Source organism: Mastacembelus armatus, chromosome 3 (assembly GCF_900324485.2).
Source record: "Mastacembelus armatus chromosome 3, fMasArm1.2, whole genome shotgun sequence".
NCBI lineage: Eukaryota > Metazoa > Chordata > Actinopteri > Synbranchiformes > Mastacembelidae > Mastacembelus > Mastacembelus armatus.
In genome coordinates, this window is record NC_046635.1 from 13,811,035 (window position 1) to 13,832,298 (window position 21,264).

At 40.0% G+C, this 21,264-nt stretch overlaps 1 protein-coding gene across 1 annotated transcript in view; it reads right to left on the reverse strand.

Annotated features, from left to right (window-relative positions):
- spon1a (spondin 1a) overlaps positions 1-6,986 on the reverse strand; it is a 135,908-nt gene extending 128,922 nt beyond the window's left edge. Inside the window, exons 1-3 of the mRNA XM_026320545.1 lie at positions 6,551-6,986; positions 5,468-5,574; positions 282-415 (exon numbers count right to left, since the gene is read on the reverse strand). Coding sequence (XP_026176330.1) covers positions 282-415; positions 5,468-5,574; positions 6,551-6,782 — 473 coding nt within the window. The 5' untranslated portion in view covers positions 6,783-6,986. The remainder of the gene's footprint in view (positions 1-281; positions 416-5,467; positions 5,575-6,550) is intronic.
- Positions 6,987-21,264: the final 14,278 nt, after the last annotated feature.

The following is a 21,264-nucleotide window of genomic DNA, read 5'->3' on the forward strand; positions in this document are numbered from 1 at the left end:
TTTGCTTCAAATTAGCCCTTTTTTGACACAATACTAGATTTAGATTTAGATCTAGACTAAACTTTTCTATCATACCTTGATCTGAAGCCAATACAGGATAAAAAAAGAATTTTAGATGGGTTACCAGTTCTCTAAAACACACACAAAAACACAAAAAATAAATATTTTATGAGTTAATACTACACCAGCAAGGTTTCTCTTAAGTTGTGGGCTAGCCTCTACTGGAGTCAGCTGGCTGGACTGGCTCAGAACCACTGTAATCAGCTGTATACTGTACATACTTAAGGATGACACAGCTGGAGCCACTAGGAGGCGCGGTCCAGAACACCTGGATGCTGGTGCGTCTGCGAGGAGTACTCTCTGTCACTGCAGGGGGGCAGTTGGTCATAAACTGTGTTTCCTCCTCATCAATTATCTGTAAATCAAACATGAAAAGTTTAGTGATGAATACAAGAACTTGCCTCAAAAGCACATGAAACATTCACATGATTTTTTTCATTAGGTGTAAATTTTATTACCCACTGTCAGCTAAAGTGTCTATCAATACAATTAGCACCCAACAATAATTCAAATTTTCATTGTTTAAAAACAGTGTTAGTACAAAAAACATGTTTGTACAACACATCTAACTTAGCAGCTGGGGGTAAACAGTACTGATAGTGTGTGCATGTTGTAATAAAATAAAGTAAATTAAGTTGTGTAAGTACTCAGGTCAGTCAGAGAGTTAACACTCAGGTGCCTGAACTGTCACTCAGTTGCTATAAGCAACATTACAAAAGTCTCCACATTCTTTGGGTCAATCTGAAAAGTCTGCACACATGCTTGTCTTACGTTTGCACACCTGAGATACCAAGCAACTCATTGACTTTAACTGGTCAGAAAATTAGAAGCATGGGTTGCAGGCACTGGGTTCATATGCACTGCCCAGAGACCAAGGATCTTTTTGATAGGAAGTGACATCAGGCCAGTAAAGATAGTGAACTTTCTCCCTCTATAAAGCTGTCAGAAGATAATTTTCTTTGTCATGCCATGTTATGAATGGGTTCCCTCTGAAAGTGGATTGTGTGCAGATGTCTGAGCCCGTGTATGTGTGTTAGAGTCAATGAGAGTAAGGAGGGGAGCCTGCGAGCTGTGTGTGCGTGGATGTGGTTTGTGTATATGCAGCCTATCTTTACTTGACATATTATATCCCTACCCCCCTATGTTACCATGGTTTCTAACAGGCATCCTGGGCTGGCCTGACTGACCTAAAACAGACTGAAACAAGCATAGACTCCTGGGGAAATATTAAAAACCTTCTTTTCAAAAAGAAACAATGGATTTGCCACAAAATATTTGTTTTGTTCCAAGTTTTCAAATCTTCGCCCAATAAACACATTATGTGTTGTGGAAAAAGAAAAAAATATGAAAGTACCTGATTTCACCCGACATTACTGTATAGCAATTTGCCTTTTATTGTTCTGTCATCTCATCCTGCTGAGAAGTTATGTCTCATCAGATATCACCAAAATTACCGGCTCGTTTACATTCTTGTCAACACACACACACACGGAACACGCTGCTCAATACATGTGTTTTTTATTAAGTCAAGAACTATCCAGAGATGGTTCAGATGGGGCACACCAGCAAATTTCCAATGAGCAGTATGTTAAACAATGCCTGACATCTCCTGTTTGCAGCTTTTTTTCTCTTTCTCTACTCTCAGTGCCTGAAGGATGGCCCACCAAGGGCTCTTTCAGAATGGAGGGATGATGTGTTTGTGTGTCAGTTTGTGTGCACTTTTGTCATAAAAGATAGAAAACATGAAAGACTAAATGAGCATGGTAAAGTGCTAACTTGGACAGCAGTTTATTTTTACTGCACTGTCACATGACAGGAGTCTAATCAAAGGCTGGTCACAATAATGATATATCCATTTTTTTTAACTTTGATGTCAACATTAAAGACTGTGTCACACATCTGTCTCTCATGTCTAACATACTGTGCACTCCACACTCCATCATCCATGTGTCGAACAAATGAACTGAACATGACTAAATGATGCATTTCTCCTTCTTACTCTGGACATTTAGCACTTTGTCACACCACACAATGCTCCAGCATATGGCTGAGGAGCACGCTTAAGGATGGCACTAAACAACAGCATCAAATCAATGACAAGGATAAACAAAACAGAATAAACATTGTCAGTCTTAACACAGGTTCACAGAGAGTGTCACAGCATGGCAGTATCTTTGATGAGAGAAGCCCTCAAATTGCTGTGCAAACCTCTCCATGTACTTACTTACTTACTTACTTTGTGGATACAAGTAAAACCAACAGGTTCACAACAGTCTTAAAAACAGAGGTCTCCACATGCTATTAAACCCATTCAACAACTGTTTCTTTACAAGGACTGCACTAAGAAAGCATATGATTTAAAGTTAAGTGCAGAAAGGGAAATTTGGCCCATGTTATAACAGGGCATCATTTTCTTTTTTAGTAACACGTTGCATAATAGTATATTGGCTTTACTTTTATAAAATACACTCCAGTATTTCTTTTATAGTTTGGTAGCTATATGAATTTATCGAAACTGCAGCATAAACCTGACAGAAATAAACATTTTAAACAAAACATATGCAGCTACAAGACATGAGAGCAGGAGAACAAGAATGATATGGAATATTAGATTTAGGGTAGCTTTTTACACCTTACAATGAGAATGCGCTATACTTACACTGTATTTATAGCACTACATGAATAATATGAATATACATTCTAAAAATAAAATCAGTATAGGTTTACAATTGTATTAAATGATTATTATCCCTGCTGTCTATGAACTCACTCACATCCCACATTAAACAATATTTTCCCTCTCCCAACCACTCAATTCCGCACACTGCATTACAATTACAAAGACCTTACAGAGTACTGAAGCTGAACCTACCTGTATCAGATATGATTTAGCCTCTTAATGAGACTAACAACACATACTATCTATCTATCTATCTATCTATCTATCTATCATACATGAACTGTATGGATGCCTTTAACAACGCAACCCATCAAATTCCATGTGTAACCAAGTGAAAAAAAAAAAGTATATTTTCCAGAAGTATATTGAGAATACTTTTTAAATGTTAAATTTCATTATACTTGAAGTTGTGTTAAAATGAAACCACTTAAGTTGCACTTAATACTCTGGAAGCTGCACTATAAATCTCCTTTGGTACAATAAAAACATATTTTTCCCATAGTATTGGTTACGTTTGCTTACCAAAATAGTACACTACTGTTAAAATATACTTGAAACATTTCAAGTATACTTGTTGCAAATGTAAAAAATATATACTGATAATAAACTTAGAGTGTATTATTAATACACTTTGAGCCAAAGTAAATGTACTTGAAATATTCTCTGAACTCATTTTAAATATGTATGAAATACAATAAAATTATGTTTGAAATTTAAAAAAAACACATAAAGTACATTTTGAAAACTCTTTCTGTGTTTTTTTCTGAAAATAAGCCCACTAGTGACTTTATTCAATTTTGCAGCACTTAAAACCGCTTACAATGGTCAAAATGTAGTTTTGATATGTTCAAAACTACACACTATTACTAATTACTAGTACTAGCGTGCTTTTACTTGAACTATAGCACACTTATAATGGAGGAGCTTTTCTTAACTATAGGATTTGTATAATTGGTATAGAATATAGCCATATAGAATAACTTGATATCATGTACTACATGAAACTGTTTTAAAACATAACTTTAGGTTAAAGTTTACAAACATACAGACATTAGACCAAATTGACAGCGGCACACTATGATGTAACACAGAGTAAACAAGCTAGTGTCTAAACAATCACAGACAATGGACAATGAAACCAATGAACTTGAAAATGTCTTTTCACAAATATACGACAGACCACAACCACATCATTTTGAGACTGAAATGAGGGAGAGCATAGGCAGCCAAGAATAAGAAACAATGAGCATAAGACAGAACTGAAGCTGTGGTGACAAGAGAATAAGTGGAGATCAGGGCAGGTGTCCTGGTGAGTTAGGCTATAGAGAATATTGTTCAAGTATTTCAGTTTTGGTCAGAAAAAATCCCACATGTAATGATATTAAGTATGACAGAAAAAAAACATGACAGAGAAACACCAGAAAATTCCAAATAGTAAAACGTGACTACTCAATAACCACTACCAGCAATAATTAGCCAAGTTCAATTTCCCCTTCTGCCTATGTCAGTTTTGGGAAAGATGGTTCAAACTGCTACTTTTTATCATTTCTGACAATTTGTCATGTAAAACTAACACTTATTTTTTATATGGGTGTTTTCAAGTTAGATTAATTATGAATTTTGAAAAAGTGAAAACCTGTCATATGCTCTATGGGACTGAAATGTATTTTAGTGATATTCAAGAAATCTGTAAAAAGCATACAAAATACATTAGGTAAACAAGTAATATGATACTTTGAGTATTTTTAAGGGAAACTTTGCACACAGGACACATTAGACCACTTACAGGAGTACACTTTACCACACCCAGGAACTCATAATTTGTATACTTCAAGTAAGTATACTAAAATATAACCAAATTTAAGGTATATTTTGAAAAGAATTACACAATTTAAACAAAAAAACATTAACATACTTTTGGAAATTATAACTAAAAATAGTTAAAAATATGTTTAAAATAAAGTGCACGTTTAAGAAATATGCTAAATTATGAATTAAGTAATGATATGAAAATTGCGAAAATTTACTTTGAATATGCTTTTTTTGTATCAGCAACTCTTTTACTAATTTTGTACTTTGTAGACTTACCAAAAATGTACTTTTACTATGCTTTAACAGAAGCACAAATACACTTCATATAATTTTTAGCACACTTTAAAAGCTAAAAGTATAATTTAAAAGTATGAAACAATATATTTAATTTTCACTGGGGTACTTTCTCTGCCTTATGAAGCACAACTACATGGAGCTGAGATGAGAGTATGCTCTTTTCATATGCTATATCAAGCCTATTAGAGAAGGTGAGGTGAGAATAATCACACTTTGACATGTGAAGACAGGAAGGATGAGAAAACAAAACCTGTCAAGATCCCCATCCCCCTATCTACAGTAAAATCTGCATGTTCTTTCCCCTCTTTTCATCCATCTGATGTACAGTGCTTGTATGGAAATCCATAGGAGGCATAGCAGTATAACTACATTTAAACCAGGTGTGATTATTGCTGCTGGTCTAATGGTCTAGAGAGCATTCAAAGAAAATGTAGTGAACCACTGATATAAGGAATTACCAATAAATACCAGGGTTTAAATGTAGATGAAACAGACCAGCAGGAATGGTGGGTAATACTGTAAATTACCATGCAACAGCACTGTGGTAACCTGAGAAAAAGGCACTGAAATAATCTTTTCTGACTACACCAACAGTCAAATTTTTAGTTGCTACCCTACCTGGAAATTTCCAGCATAGTCCTCGTCCTTGTCTCCTTCCGTACCCTCCTTCAGGGCAATAAGGGTGAATCCTCTGAAGTAGGAGGGGCTCGATGCAGTCACAGTGACTAGATGGAAGCAAACAGGAGCAACAGAAGGCATCCACTGACAGAGGAAAAAGCTGAACAATCCTCATTCCAAACAGGAGACTTTGGTTGGATTAACTGCCTGCCTGAGCAGTGTTGCATATAAGAATGAGCTATGCTTAAGTGTGTGCTCTGATGGATATTAGGTCAATTTTTCTCATAACTGTAATTTGATTTTTATAATCAAATCTTTCACTTGTTACTGACCACTCACATATGTAATAAAAGTGGTTTGTTCTGAGTTAAGCAGTATTTTCATATCAACATTTTTATATGGATTTTGCAGTCCAGCAGAACATACAGGAATGTTATTTTACCCTGGGAAATATTTAATTTATTATACTGAGAACTTATCAGAATTTGATTAACCTGTAGACTCATAGGTGATTTTAATTTTAGTGTTTTAATTGTAAAAATATGCTTTCCAACTCGGCCAATCAAACAAATTCAGTTATGTTATTGTAGGGACCAGAACAGAATGAACCTTTGAGATTTACAGAGCAGAAGGGGCATAGCCTTTAACTGCACCCAATACCTTTCATTTTATAGACGAACACAACAGCATCAGGGATTCCTGGCTTTAAAAAAACAATAAAAATTCCACAAAACTCTACAATTCAAGGGGGATTTAGTTTTAGAAAATCCTGTTACATTTTTTGTCATACAGGGTTATTTAAGGCGCTCAGTGACACCTCGTAAATAGGGTTGATAGTAAAGTTATGCCACTTTAGGCAGTCAATATTTAAAATGCATGTTTTCTTATAGGATGCAAAATCACCTTTAGTCATCAAAAATTGTTTAATGTCCGGGTATATACACTAGTGATGCATTAAATTGAGACTATAGAAACTTATTTATCTGATAGGCACGTATCTGATTGTAGACTGCTGTTTATTTGACAACGTGCACATAGTGCCATCCAACGCACAGCGCGTAAATCTCGCGGTCTACCACCAACCTCTGTATGTGCTCCCTGGATGATAGCTCTCGGGGTCTCCCTCAACGCGAAGGCGAAATTCATTGTTGCCCTCCTTCCGATTGCTCTGAGCCCGTAATACCCGACTACAATAGCCGTCCGCCTTCACCGCTCTCTCGGAGGGCTCCTCGGTGAATGCAAACGTATTGCCCGCTGTGGTGGAGACGAAGCAGAGCAGGAGCATAACGCGTGAATGTAGTCCGTTCACTGTCATCGTGTCGGTTTCCGACAGACAAGTTGATGCGCGGAGTTGAAGGGAAATCTTGTCAAGGCGAGAAAAAACGTTTGTTTCCTGCCTCACTCCCAAATACGAACTCAACTTGCGAACTACTGAAGTCGACTTCTGCTCAGCTAAGAGGGTCGATCCATCCTGGTGTGAATGAAAGAGGAGGAGGAGCGCTGGGGATGTGCTGTACACTCGCTCTAGGAGCAGTGCATACTGCGTGCGGCTGAGTAAACTGAACAGGATAGCAGGGCTCAGGGGAACTGGCCAAGCTCGGAATGAGCGGTCTGTGGTTGTCTACAAGGCCTCAGCTATTTACAGAGCCACTAGGTGAAGAATACTCTGGACCAACAGGCAAACATTCTTACCAATAAATGCTCAGAGGAGGCTTTACGTTTGACACGGCCCACTTGGAAGACGGACACACACAGTGACACACAAAGGGATTAATAAAGCACGCTAAACGGTTGTCTAGGTGACTAATTCAACAAGCCTTTAGTCACATATAGGCTAAGTGCTGAATTCATTAGCGGGTCGTTTTGCTGCTTTGCTCTCTTTTGTTGGTGCACAAAAGTTAACTGTTACTAGGAGCAGAGCTTCCACCTAATTTAACACCTTAGATCAGCCACAATAAAAAGCTATAGTCTATAGTTTATCTATTGTAGTCACCTGGTGGGCTCTCACACTGACTAAATTGAAAGGTTGCATTACAAGGAAAGGATTTCATATATTAGGCTACTGTACGAATCTCATTAACATCAAGCATACAGCCACATTAGTCCCAATGTCCCTGTGTACATGCTAACATTTAAACTACGCTGCGTGTCTCTGGGGCAATGTCAGTCTAGTGTAAATTGTTCCACCATAGTGATCTAGAATGAAATATCTCATCAACTGACGATTACTATGGCATTTTGTACTGACATTCATGCTTCCAGGATGAAGTCTACTTATTTTGATGAGCCCCTGGATTTTCCTCTAGTGCCACCATGAGGTTCACATTTGTTCTTTTTAGTGAAATTTGCCACCAGTTATTAAATGGATTGTTGTGAAACTTTGTTCACACATTCATGTCTCCCCTAAAAGCCAATTGTAATCATTTCAGTGATCCACTTTCTTATTTTGCACCACCACTAGGGTGTGGACATTCAGTCTTGTTTTCATGTTAACAGTCCAAAAAACATCACTTTTAAATTACAAATCCAAAGCTTTAAAAGTTATACTGGAATTGGAGAACACTGCCAAAGCCTATTACACCAGGTGTCTGGCAATGTGTTTGTATCAACTCATATTAGACAGAGAGTACTAATACTGATTATATTTAACACATTTTTAACCTATACATTTAGCAGTCAATTTTATCTAAATTATACCTTATTCCATACACTGTAATGCTCCAAATCATCAGGTTATAGTTGGCTGAGATTCAAGTAAAAGCAACAAGTGTTACGCTATCTGGGGTCGGCAGTGAAAGAAAGAGTGGTGAGGACCCAAATGCAGGACACAGCAGGCTTTTATTCTCCCTGGATCGTCCAGGGCTCAGGCAAATACAAAATAATCTCCGCCGTTCGGCGGACAAGCAGACAGGACCGGGAGAGACAGGAACGGGAGACTCAGGCTGTCATACACAACGTACACCATACAATGCTCGGGCAGGGAACAAAGGAACACAGGGGATATATAAACAGAACTCAGGACACAGGTGAACGTAATCTAACTAATGAGCAAATGAAACACAAAGCTACCTGGGATTAACACTGAACAGAAACGGAACACAGGAACTGACCAAAATAAGACGAACAGGAAACAAGGCTCGGGGCCTAACAACAAGAAGCCAATTTATTTGAATAATATGGCTTTCAGATTATTAACTGAACTATACCATGGTAATATACTTTGTTGGTGGAGTGCTACAAAAATGCTGGTAGCCTACATTGTGATTTCCCTCACCACATTAACTGAACCTTATTTTTTTTAGTGGTACCTTACCCAGTTGTGCTGATAGCTTTTCTGAATGACTTTAAGTTTGAGATTTAGAGGAGAGAGCAAATGTTTTGACGGTGGTCACTTTTTGTTCATAGTGTTCCAACATTTATATCTTTTTTGAATTACTGTTAATCACAAGCCCCTGGAAGGGAAGGGCTTTCAGTGCTTCTTGTATGAAATGTTAGCTCTAGCTCTCGTGGCTGTCCTTATTTTGCTTTGGTTCCTTCTTCCCTGGTTTGTCTTCTTTGGTACATTGCATGTGCACGCATGCTTGTATGGTCACCTTTAGACTTTTTAATCAGAATCAGTAATTACATTGTCAGTAGAGTTCAACTGCTACTGCTGATCATGATAAATATTGTCATTGTTTTCCAGAAACACTTACTTTATAAAGACATTCATGCTCCCTCTGTTATATTCTATTATATAATATCCAGTCGTGATTTACAAATTGATTGTTTCAGTATCAGCTCCTAATATCAAAGCAGAAGTATGGTGATGTAGTTGTAATTTTAAAATCTTACCACCATAAAGTCTTAAAGAATGAAATGGGCAATTAGCACTTTTCTGAAAAACATAGGGGTAATGATACCAAAACTAAAGGTAGTAAAAATTACCTTTTCCGTCAGTGATTTATTTATTTTTTTTTACTTTCTATGTCTTATTAATAAGCTAAGAAATAAAACTGTCTGCCTTCCTTTCTCCCTTTCTCCTTACTTTCTTTTTTTGCCTTTTGTTTCCAATTTCCATCAGTTTTGACAATCATCTCTTCAAGATGAGTTCTCCAGTTACTGAAATTAGATAGACAACAACACAAAACTGGGTGTGAAGTGCTAAACTGAAAAGTGTTGCTGTAATCCCTCATTTCTTTGTTCCTTAATCTTAGAAGGTAGGCAACATTTTATCCTTGTGACATTTCTTGCAACACCACCAGGGTTTGTTTCAGACTCCCACGAGGTCAGCAAGCATGTAATGAGAATGTAACCACTTCTGATGGGCACTGACAAATATGGCTATGCTCTGTGCATCTACCGCTGGGCTGATAGATGGATGAAAGGAAAGAAGGGAAGAGTCTCAATACCAGAATGCTACACCAGCAGGTGTCATGAAAGCATTTTGTCTAACAGCCCTTCTGAACTGCATCTCTTCACCACTTTCACTGCTCAGTTTACTCTCTGTTTTACAAACTATAACATACATCAGCCATACAGTATTGTTCAAAATAATAGCAGTACAATGTGACTAACCAGAATAATCCAGATTTTTAGTGTATTTTTTATTGCTACATGGCAAACAAGTTACCATTAGGTGCAGTAGATTCTCACAAAACAAACAAGACCCAGCATTCATGATATGCAACATTTAGCTGTGCAATTGGGCAATTAGTTGAAAGGGGTATGTTAAAAAAAATAGCAGTGTCTGCTGTTGACTGTACAAACTCAAAACTATTTTGTACAAACGTTTTTGTTTCTAGGATTTAGCAATCCTGTGAATCACTAAACTAATATTTAGTTGTATGACCACAGTTTTTTATAACTGCTTCACATCTGTGTGGCATGGAGTCAACCAACTTGTGGCACCTTTCAGCTGTTATTCCACTCCACGATTCTTTAACAACATTCCACAATTCATTTACATTTCTTGTGTTACGCCCCAGCCTAGGGGTTGCCGGAGCGTAACACGATTGTGGAGTTTTCCTCCAAACCTCTTCCACTCTCAACAAATACGAACAAATAATCGAATTACAATTAACAAGAATATTTATTCTGTTTAAACACAGAATACAAAACAGAATGTTCAAAACAAATACAAATGCTAATTTAGCCCTACTCAAACAAAAACGCTCCGTGAGCCCTACGATACTATATGAATAATGGAAAACAAACACAAACGCTAAATATAGCCCTACGATCTCAAACAAACAAAAGATCAAATAACAAAAACGCTAAACAGCCATATAATAGCTAATCAAAAGAAATAACACAAAATCACAGGTCGCTAGCCTGGAAACTCCTAAAACAAACAGGAGAAAACAAAACACAAACGTAGCCTAAATCTCTAAGTATTTCTAATCTAAACAACGAAAATCCTATCAATACTAAACTTACAAAATCGAAACAAAAATTAATTCACTCGAAATCGAATTCTTTAACAAATAGCTGGGAATGGCAAAGGTGGGAGAATAGCTCTCTCGAACAGCAGTCCGTGGGCTTCTTATAGTCCTTCCGGGAAGTGTTGGACCAATCCCAGAAGTCCAATCCACGGTCCTCGAGTCCACGCCCACTCCAGCATCCGACACACACACACACACACACACGAAATGGGAAGGGGAGAGCCAACAACACACCAACCAAGGTAGGAAACTGTTGCTTTGCCGAATTCACATTTAGCGAAGTTGAGTGTAAGGGAAGCCTGTTTTAACCTGTCAAAAATTTTTGTTAGCGTGTCTAAATGTGCGGACCAGGTATCAGAATATGCTACAATGTCGTCTAAATATACCTCACAATTGTCCACACCTGACAGTACTATGCTCATTAGCCGCTGAAAAGTGGCTGGTGCATTTCTTAATCCAAACGGCATGACTGTATATTGCAGAAAGTGGTCCGGAGTCACAAATGCTGAAATCTCTGAAGCACGAGGTGTCAGAGGAACTTGCCAATAACCTTTTAGAAGGTCCAATTTTGTGACAAATTTCGCGGCACCCACATGGTCGATACAGTCATCCATACGTGGCAACGGGAACGAGTCTGGTTTTGTAACGGCGTTTACCTTTCGGTAATCATTACAAAACCGAAACGTCTGATCAGGTTTGGGAACTAACAGAGATGGCGAACTCCAAGGACTAATGCTTGGAATAGCGAACCCATGGTCTAGAAGATAGTTTACCTCCTGACGCATTATTGCACGTTTTTCTGGGTGAGTACGGTAAGCATGTTGCTTAATGGGCTTATGGGTTTCAACATCAATATCGTGACTTAACACATTAGTTTGGGTGGGAATGTCATTGAAAAGTGCTAGGTTATTGTTAATGAGCTTATGAATGTCAGATCGGGCGGGTTCTGGCAAATACGCTAAGTGACTCTCTAACTGGCTCAATATTTCTGAGTTCTGAAAACGTACACAGGGGACAGAATCATGTTTGTCGCTTAACCCGTCATCACTGGGTTTGTATGATGGGCGGGTGACAGACACGGGGGTAACAGGAACTGGTTTAGGAGAAGAAAGTTCTTCCTTTCGACCAACATACTGCTTCAGCATGTTGACGTGACAGACACAAGAGGTTTTCTTTCGGTCTGGAGTCTGAATTACGTAGTCAGTTTCGCTAAGCTTTCGGCCAACTACGTAAGGGCCAGAAAATTTTGTTTGTAAGCCGGAACTAACAATGGGCAACAGAACCAACAATGGTAAGCCTTCGTCCCAATCTCAACTTGACTCGGAGCAAAACTTTCGTAACATACTTTTCAATGTTTGATGAAACCTTTCCAATGCTCCCTGACTCTCGGGGTGATATGCATGAGATGTGCGGTGTGTGACTTTGAGCTCTGCCATGACCTGAGCGAAAACTTTCGACATGAAGTTAGAACCTTGATCACTCTGAATATACTTGGGCAAACCAAATGTGGAGAAAAATTTCACAAGTGCCTTGACTATGGCACGAGCTTTTAATGTTCGGAGTGGCACTGCCTCGGGGTAACGAGTGGCAGCACACATTATCGTAAGGATGTACTGATTTCCGGATTTGGTTTTTGGCAACGGACCAACACAGTCAATAATGACGTGCTCAAATGGTTCCCCAATTACAGGAATTGGTTTTAATGGGGCAACAGGAATTACCTGATTGGGCTTACCGGACACTTGACACGTATGACAGGAACGACAGAATTTTACCACATCGGACTTGAGTCCTGGCCAGAAGAAGTAACGAAGAATACGATTATATGTCTTTCGTATTCCCAAATGTCCTGCCATACTGTGATCATGTGCTAATGTCAAAATTTGGGAACGAAAGTGTTGGGGTATTACTACCTGACAAACAGAGTCATGTACATTACCAGAGCTCGGAGTCCAACGTCGCATCAACACACCATCATTCACAAAGTAAGACACACCTCGATTACATTGTTGACTTTGTAACAATGACATACAGGAAGACAACGTAACATCAGCTTGTTGTGCCTTAATTAGCTGTTCTCTGTCCACCGACAGAGACAATGTTTTGTCATCAGGTCTTAATTCCACACACACAGATGCTTCTTTTTCACATTTAGGTACAACACTTGGCGGATCAGAAGTGCTCACGAAAGTATCACTGAGATCCACCAAGTTTCCAAACTTTCGTGCTTGAGCACGGGTTACAGCACACATGGGAAATACTACAGGTGAGTTTCACACAGAGTCATCTGACACACATGCGGAGGCGATCGGACTTTCGATCACTTCCGGCGACGGGAACACTTGTCCGCCAGCTAAATCATTCCCAAGGATAAGATCTATCCCTTCTATTGGCAATTTTTCTCGAATGGCAACTTTACACTTGCCTGACAGAAATTGGGATGACAGTTGAACAAAATGTAATGGGGCACGTACAACATTCATTTCCACTCCCCACATCAAAATGTCGGACCCGCAGTAAGACTGGGCCGAGAAATGTAGTACGTCTTTACGTAACACTGACTATTTTGCACCAGTATCTCTCAAGATCGTAATTGGAATTTGGGTGGACTCATTTTCCAAAGAAACAAACCCTTGTGAAACAAACGGCTTAAATGCATTGTCCACTTTGTTATTTCCAACCCTGCCCACAGGTGGCAGGGTAGGTGGCAGGGTTTGTATAAGAGCCACTGGAGATGATGACTTAGCAGATTTAACATTTCTATTCTGCTCTTTTTTCTTCAGAATGGGACACACAGCAATGAGGTGCCCCTGCTCATGGCAGTAGAAGCACTCGCGTTTTTCAGCGGTGACTGGGAATGTACGTCGGAAACTTTTTGGAGAGGGATTTTTCCTCTCAACGAAACTCAAGTCATGCCTGACGGGTGGAACGAAGACGGTTTTATGCGTTAGCGCAAACTCGTCAGCCATAACAGCAGCATTGTCCAGAGATGTAACTTTCTGTTCGTTTAAATAAAGTACTATTTTCTCTGGCAACCGATTTTTGAATTCTTCCAATAGAATTAACTCACGCAAATTGTCTAAGGTTGTAATTTTGCTAGCCTGACACCATTTATCGAAAAGAACACTTTTTTTTCGTGCAAACTCCACGTATGTCTGTGTGACAGTTTTATCCAATTTTCGAAACTTTTGTCTGTATGCCTCTGGCACTAGTTCATAAGCACGGAGGACTGTGGTTTTAACTGTATCATAATCTAAACTATCTTCGATAGATAGGGACGCACACACTTCTTGGGCTTTCCCAACAAATTTGCATTGAAGCAACAGAGACCACACATTTTTTGGCCAATTTAAGGTGGCAGCTATACGTTCAAATGCGCTGAAATAAGAATCTACTTCCGACTCTCTAAAAGGTGGTACCAAAGCAATGTGCCTGCTCACGTCAAAGCCTTCATGGGGTCGTGAAACAGGTGACTGAAAGGAGGGACTGGCAGCTAAAGCAGCCCCCTGCTCCAACTCCAGAACCCTTACCTTAAGGTGCATGGCTTCCACCTCCAACCTTTTGTTCTGCAGCTCCACCTCCCGAATTCGTAGAGTGAGTTCTAGCTCCTCTGTTGTTCGTCCAGCTTGGACTGGGAGGTCTTTAGGTGGGGTAGGAATACCAGCCAGATCACCCGGCCCGACTCCATTTGTGGGAGTTGGCCCACCAAACAACCCCCTTTCCGTCAGCTTTGATATGAGGAGTTGTTTTATCTCCTCCTTCTTTGCACTTGTTGGCACATGCACGTCAAAAAAATTGGCGATTAGCACCAAATCAGCCTTGCGGCACCTATCCAACTTATCTACAGTTGGATTCAAAGTAAAGTCCTCCAACTTAAACTCCATGCTGCCACCAAAAGAAAACTGTCAAACAGACAACTAACGAATACGGACTTACCGAACAATCTAGGAAAAGCACCACAAAAAAAGGACGACGGCACGAAAAACGCGACGGACGAGCCCCCAAATCTATGTTACGCCCCAGCCTAGGGGTTGCCGGAGCGTAACACGATTGTGGAGTTTTCCTCCAAACCTCTTCCACTCTCAACAAATACGAACAAATAATCGAATTACAATTAACAAGAATATTTATTCTGTTTAAACACAGAATACAAAACAGAATGTTCAAAACAAATACAAATGCTAATTTAGCCCTACTCAAACAAAAACGCTCCGTGAGCCCTACGATACTATATGAATAATGGAAAACAAACACAAACGCTAAATATAGCCCTACGATCTCAAACAAACAAAAGATCAAATAACAAAAACGCTAAACAGCCATATAATAGCTAATCAAAAGAAATAACACAAAATCACAGGTCGCTAGCCTGGAAACTCCTAAAACAAACAGGAGAAAACAAAACACAAACGTAGCCTAAATCTCTAAGTATTTCTAATCTAAACAACGAAAATCCTATCAATACTAAACTTACAAAATCGAAACAAAAATCTAATCACTAACTAATTCACTCGAAATCGAATTCTTTAACAAATAGCTGGGAATGGCAAAGGTGGGAGAATAGCTCTCTCGAACAGCAGTCCGTGGGCTTCTTATAGTCCTTCCGGGAAGTGTTGGACCAATCCCAGAAGTCCAATCCACGGTCCTCGAGTCCACGCCCACTCCAGCATCCGACACACACACACACACACACACACACACAAAATGGGGAGGGGAGAGCCAACAACACACCAACCACACACATAATGACCCCTAGGGTCATAACACTTGGTTTTGCTTCAGAAACAGCATTTTTGATATCACCCCACAAGTTCTCGATTGGATTAAGGTCCAGGGATTGGGCTGGCCACTCCATAACATTAATTTTGTTGGTTTGGAACCAAGACTTTGCTCGTTTACTAGCGTGTTTGGGGTCATTGTCTTGTTGAAACAACCATTTCAAGGGCATGTTCTCTTCAGCATAAGGCAACATGGACCTCTTCAAGTATTTTGACATATGCAAACTGATCCATGATCCCTGGTATGCGATAAATAGGCCCAACACCATAGTAGGAGACACATGCCCATATCATGATGCTTGCACCACCATGCTTCACTGTCTTCACTGTGTACTGAATTGAATACACTGCTTGAATTCAGAGTTTGGGGGTCGTCTCACAAACTGTCTATGGCCCTTGGACCCAAAAAGAACAATTTTACTCTCATCAGTCCACAAAATGTTCCTCCATTTCTCTTTAGGCCAGTTGATGTGTTCTTTGGCAAATTATAACCTCTTCTGCACATGCCTTTTTTTTAACAGAGGGACTTTGCGGGGGATTCTTGAAAATAGATTAGCTTCACACAGACGTCTTCTAACTGTCACAGTACTTACAGGTAACGCTAGACTGTCTTTGATCATCCTGGAGCTGATCATTGGCTGAGCCTTTGCCATTCTGGTTATTCTTCGATCCATTTTGATGGTTGTCTTCCGTTTTCTTCCACGTCTCTCTGGTTTTGCCCTCCATTTTAAGGCATTGGAAATCATTTTAGCTGAAAAGCCTATAATTTTTTGCACCTCTTTATAGGTTTTCCCCTCTCGAGTCAACTTTTTAATCAAAGTACGCTGTTCTTCTGAACAATGTCTTGAATGACCCATTTTCCTCAGGCTTTCAAATGCATGTTCAACAAGTGCTGGCTTCATCCATAAAGAGGGGCCACCTGATTCACACCTGTTTTTTCACAAAATTGATGACCTCACTGATTGAATGCCACACTGCTATTTTTTTAACACACCACTTTCAACTAATTGCCCAATTGCACAGCCTTAAGAGCGTGCATATCATGAATGCTGGGTCTTGAATACTGGTAACTTGTTTGCCATGTAGCAATAAAAAATATACTAAAAACCTGGATTATTTTGGTTAGTCACATTGTACTACTATTATTTTGAACAATACTGTATCTGCCAGACCCTTACATTACCTTTTAGACATGGAGGAAACGGCTGTTTAAAATAAATTTTCCTCATGTGTTAGATAAGAAGCAGCCACTTTTTAGGATTGTTTTTACCAGAACACAGCTTAAGATAATACCTTTTTCATATGCGCTATATCTTTATATTAGTTGCAACAAATATAAATGGTCTTATACTTGTAAAGTGCTTTTCTACGCTCAAGTGTAGTCAAAGTGCTTTTACACAATTTGTCCATTCACCAACTCAACAAACAACCACACATTCATACACCAGTGGAACAGCCAGTGTGGGCAACTTGGGTTTCAGTGTCTTGCCCAAGGACACTTTGGTCTCTGGACCAGGGAAGCCAAGGATCAAACCACCAACCTTCTGTTTCATGGTTGACGTGCTCTACCTCCTGAGCTACATCCCCTGAAATATAAAAAAACACCATATCTTTTGAGGTTTGTTGCATATGTTTATTTTGAGAAATACTATAAAAAAGATTTTGAGCCAACAAACTATAGCCTATAGTTATTGAATAGGATTTCTTTACAGAAAATTATTTTTATATTGCAGCCCTGTTTTGTTCTATCCTCTGTAGAAATGACAATATCTCAGGGCTTTATTTCTTCATAATGTTAGAGAAGCATCTTGTGACCAGGAGATTTCTGCTTTGAATTCTTAAACTGAATGAACTCTCAGTGCTGATGTGGAATATGTTGTGTCATTCCCTTAACAAATATCCTTGAGTGGCATCCCTGCAGCTCTTGGGGGGGGGGGGGCTGCTCAGAGTAAGAAACTGAATGGATTGGGAAAAATAACAAGGCTGAAAATAATCACTTAACTGACAATTTTTTAGTAAACACAATTTAAATGTTATTGTATTAAAACTGATTTCCTTTCTATTAAACGGCAAAAAAACTACAAAATGCTGCTAACAAAAGAAAATTCAAGAGCAGTGAACTGTAGGAAAAGAATGGAGTAGAGGCAGAAAAAAATGTTTGTGTCATGATCCGCACTGACTTCCTGTTTTGCATTTTTATTTTGGCAGATCAAGCAGGATCTTGTTTTCTCTGTTCTGTTTCCCTTTACTTTGACCTGATTAGTTAATCATTTTCACCTATGTCTTGTTTTGTCCATTCAGTTTATATGCCCTGTAGTCTGGTGAGTCCCCAAGAGTGTGTGTGACTCAGACTCCCATGCCTTGTTCCCCTGCTCATGTTTTCCCTGTAGTCTGGTGAGACTACAGCCTTGACCTTTCCCCCACAAAGCCCTGTATTTTTGTTCCTTGTTGTCTCTTGATTTTGAAATAAAGTTCTTGTTGTACACCTGAGTGCCAGAGTGGGCGTATTATCAGAATCAGAATGAGCTTTATTGCCAAGTGTGTGTGCACACACAACGAATTTGTTTAGGTACAGGGGGGGTACTCCAGTGCAAACAAACAAATACAAATGCTACAAAGGATCAAACAGTAAACATAAATGCTACAGAAACAAATGCTACAAAAAACTAAAGAAAAATGCACAGATAACCTGAAGACAGAAGTAAGGGGAACTAATGGGTGTGCAAAGAGCAAAAAGCTGCCAGTGACATAGTGCAGGTGGTAGGAGGGAGTGGTGGAGAGCTATGAGTTTAAGAGTTGGATGGCCTGAGGGAAGAAGCTTCCTTTGTGCCTGGCTGTCTTGATGTTTGGAGCTCTGAAGCCCCGGCCAGAGGGTAAGAGCTGGAAGAGGTGGTGGCTCGGGTGGGTGGCATCCAGAGTGATTTTCTGAGCTCTTTTTCTCACGCTGGAGATGAACAGGTCTTGGAGGGTGGGTAGGGGAACACCGATGATCTTCTCAGCAGTCCGAACTGTCCTCTGAAGTCTTCGGATGTCTGATTTAGAGGCGGAGCTAAACCAGACAGTGATGGAGGAGCACAGGACAGACTCGATGACCGCTGAGTAGAACTGGGTCAGCAGCATCTGTGGAAGGTTGAACTTCTTCAGCTGGCGCGGGATTACAACCTCTGCTGGGCCTTCTTCATGATGGAGTCGATGTGGAAGTTCCACTTTAGGTCCTGAGAGATGGTGGTGCCCAGGAACCTGAATGACTCCACTAGTGCCACAGTGCTGTTCATGATGGTGAGAGGGGGGTGGGTGGGGGCATTTCTCCTGAAGTCCACAACCATCTCCACTGTTTTGAGTGTGTTTAGCTCCAGGTTGTTGTGACTGCACCAGAGAGCCAGCTGCTCCACCTCATGTCTGTATGCAGACCGTCCTGGATGAGACCAATGACAGTGGTGTCATCTGCAAACTTCAGGAGTTTCACAGAGGAGTCACGGGAGGTGCAGTCGTTTGTGTAGAGGGAGAAGAGCAGCGGGGACAGAACACACCCCTGGGGGGCGCCGGTGCTGGTGATGCAGGAGCCAGAAGTAAATTTCCCCATCCTTACTAGCTGTTGCCTATCCGTCAGGAAGCTTGTAAAATCCTTTTAAAAATCCTCTGTGCTTTGTTGTTGCCCAGGAGGAACAGAGGTCAGGAAGGAAAATCAAATTCCCTCTCATCTTGGTGAAACAGCAGCATCTGCTCATTAAACCGTTGAGTTCCCCCACTGCTGAATCATTTAGGCCATATTTACCATGAATAGCAATACATACAGAGTCTGAGAACACCTGCCATATTGTTTCCACTCGATTTGAAGGCTAAAGAGAAATAATTAAAGGTTATAGACAGAAAAGGATAATGGAATCTTATTTAAATCATCTGAGATTTTAGTCCTTGAAATAGGAATTCTATGCTTAATGTGTCACGGTTTGGTTACGCAGGAGACTTCATCCACAAGGAAACCACAGGACTGAAGGGAAAGGGGCTTTATTTCACACAGACTATCCTAACATACAATGACCAGTAGATATCCATCAAGAGCTAGGTCCGACATGAGTGAACAACATCCGGCGACATGCAGATCAGAAGCCTTGCTTCACCAGCGTATCTGCGAGCGGGATCTCCGTTGCTCACCACACATCTTATAAGCCCGACTCCAGTCGGGATAAAAATGGCACTGAGCCCCCTGCTCAGTGGAAACAAGCTACCAGTCTGTGTAGAATAACAGGAGAACACAAGGGTACAATAAAAACACCTCCCTGGTCTCCTGTGGTGTCTGTAAGGTGAAAAGCAGCGAAAAGAAAGTCTTAGTCGTTCCACCGACGACTGATAAGCCCCTCGTACGTCCTCCGATGTGTGCTGAGAAAACGAGCCGTGGGTAACGGGGAGGTTGATAAACAGACAACCTGGCAATTGCCACGGGCACAAACAGGAGTATAAGAAGCCCTGGGGAAAAACGAGGCGCAGGTGAAACTAATCACTAATCGGGGGAACAGAAAATAACCAAACCAGTTCCCGTCATGATCCACCAAAGTAAAAGCAAACAGGAAGTCCAGACTGCGGATCATGACATAATGTATACATTTCAGATGTATATTTCAGATTAACAGACTGAAACCTAGGTTATAATGATGACTGACATCCTGAACTTTAGTACATTAATGGTCTCTGATGTATATGTATAACAAGCTCTGATTTCACTCATCACAGTTCAGCAGCCATGGTCTGCAGACAGAGTTAATGTCTTCATTTCCACCCTGGCTTTATACATCCAGGCCTCCATCTACTGCTTTGGAGATAATGCATTTTGATGTCCGTCTGAAAGTCTGAGTGAAACATGCTGCTGGAAGGCCACCAAGTGTATGTGGGCTATCAGAAATAATTACAGTCACTCCAAGGGTGACAGGGATTGTCAGGTGGTGGGACCTGCTGAGGCATTACTTATTGAATCCTGTCTTTAGCTCTTAGGACATCTGGGCCATATCTGAATGGCTTTGAGGAAATCACACACCCTGTCAGAAACTATTACATTTCTGTCTAAGAAATAGACTGCCTTTGCTTAAGTTTGCCAGTAGTCTATGGGAGGTAAAATACAGTGTTTAGATGTTGGAGGCTTGCTAAGAAAGACCTTTTTATCAGTGTATTTGACAGTGGTACATAAAATCTGGACTTCACAATAAAATAGTCAACCATAGTGTATTATGGCTGTTTTCTAATACTGCATCTGCAACTTCATTTGTTAAGCTCTTTTAAAAAAAAAACTAAAACTGACCAAAGTGCTGTACAAGATAGGAAACATAACATGAAACAGGAGTAAAAATTAACACATAAAAGTATACAATAAACCATAAAATAGATAAAATCAAAATAAAATCAGATAAATAATGTTAACATCTTAGATTGTATTAAAGCCTAGTGAGAACAGGTGGGTTTTAAGAAGAGAGGAGGCCTGTCTAATGTGGAAGGGCAGCTAAATTCACAGTTTTGGTGCTGCAAAAGCTCAGTCCGCTCTGAGCTTCCGTTTAGTTTTTGGCAAACTTCGGAGCAGCTGGTCAGCTGACTTGAGTGACCGGGT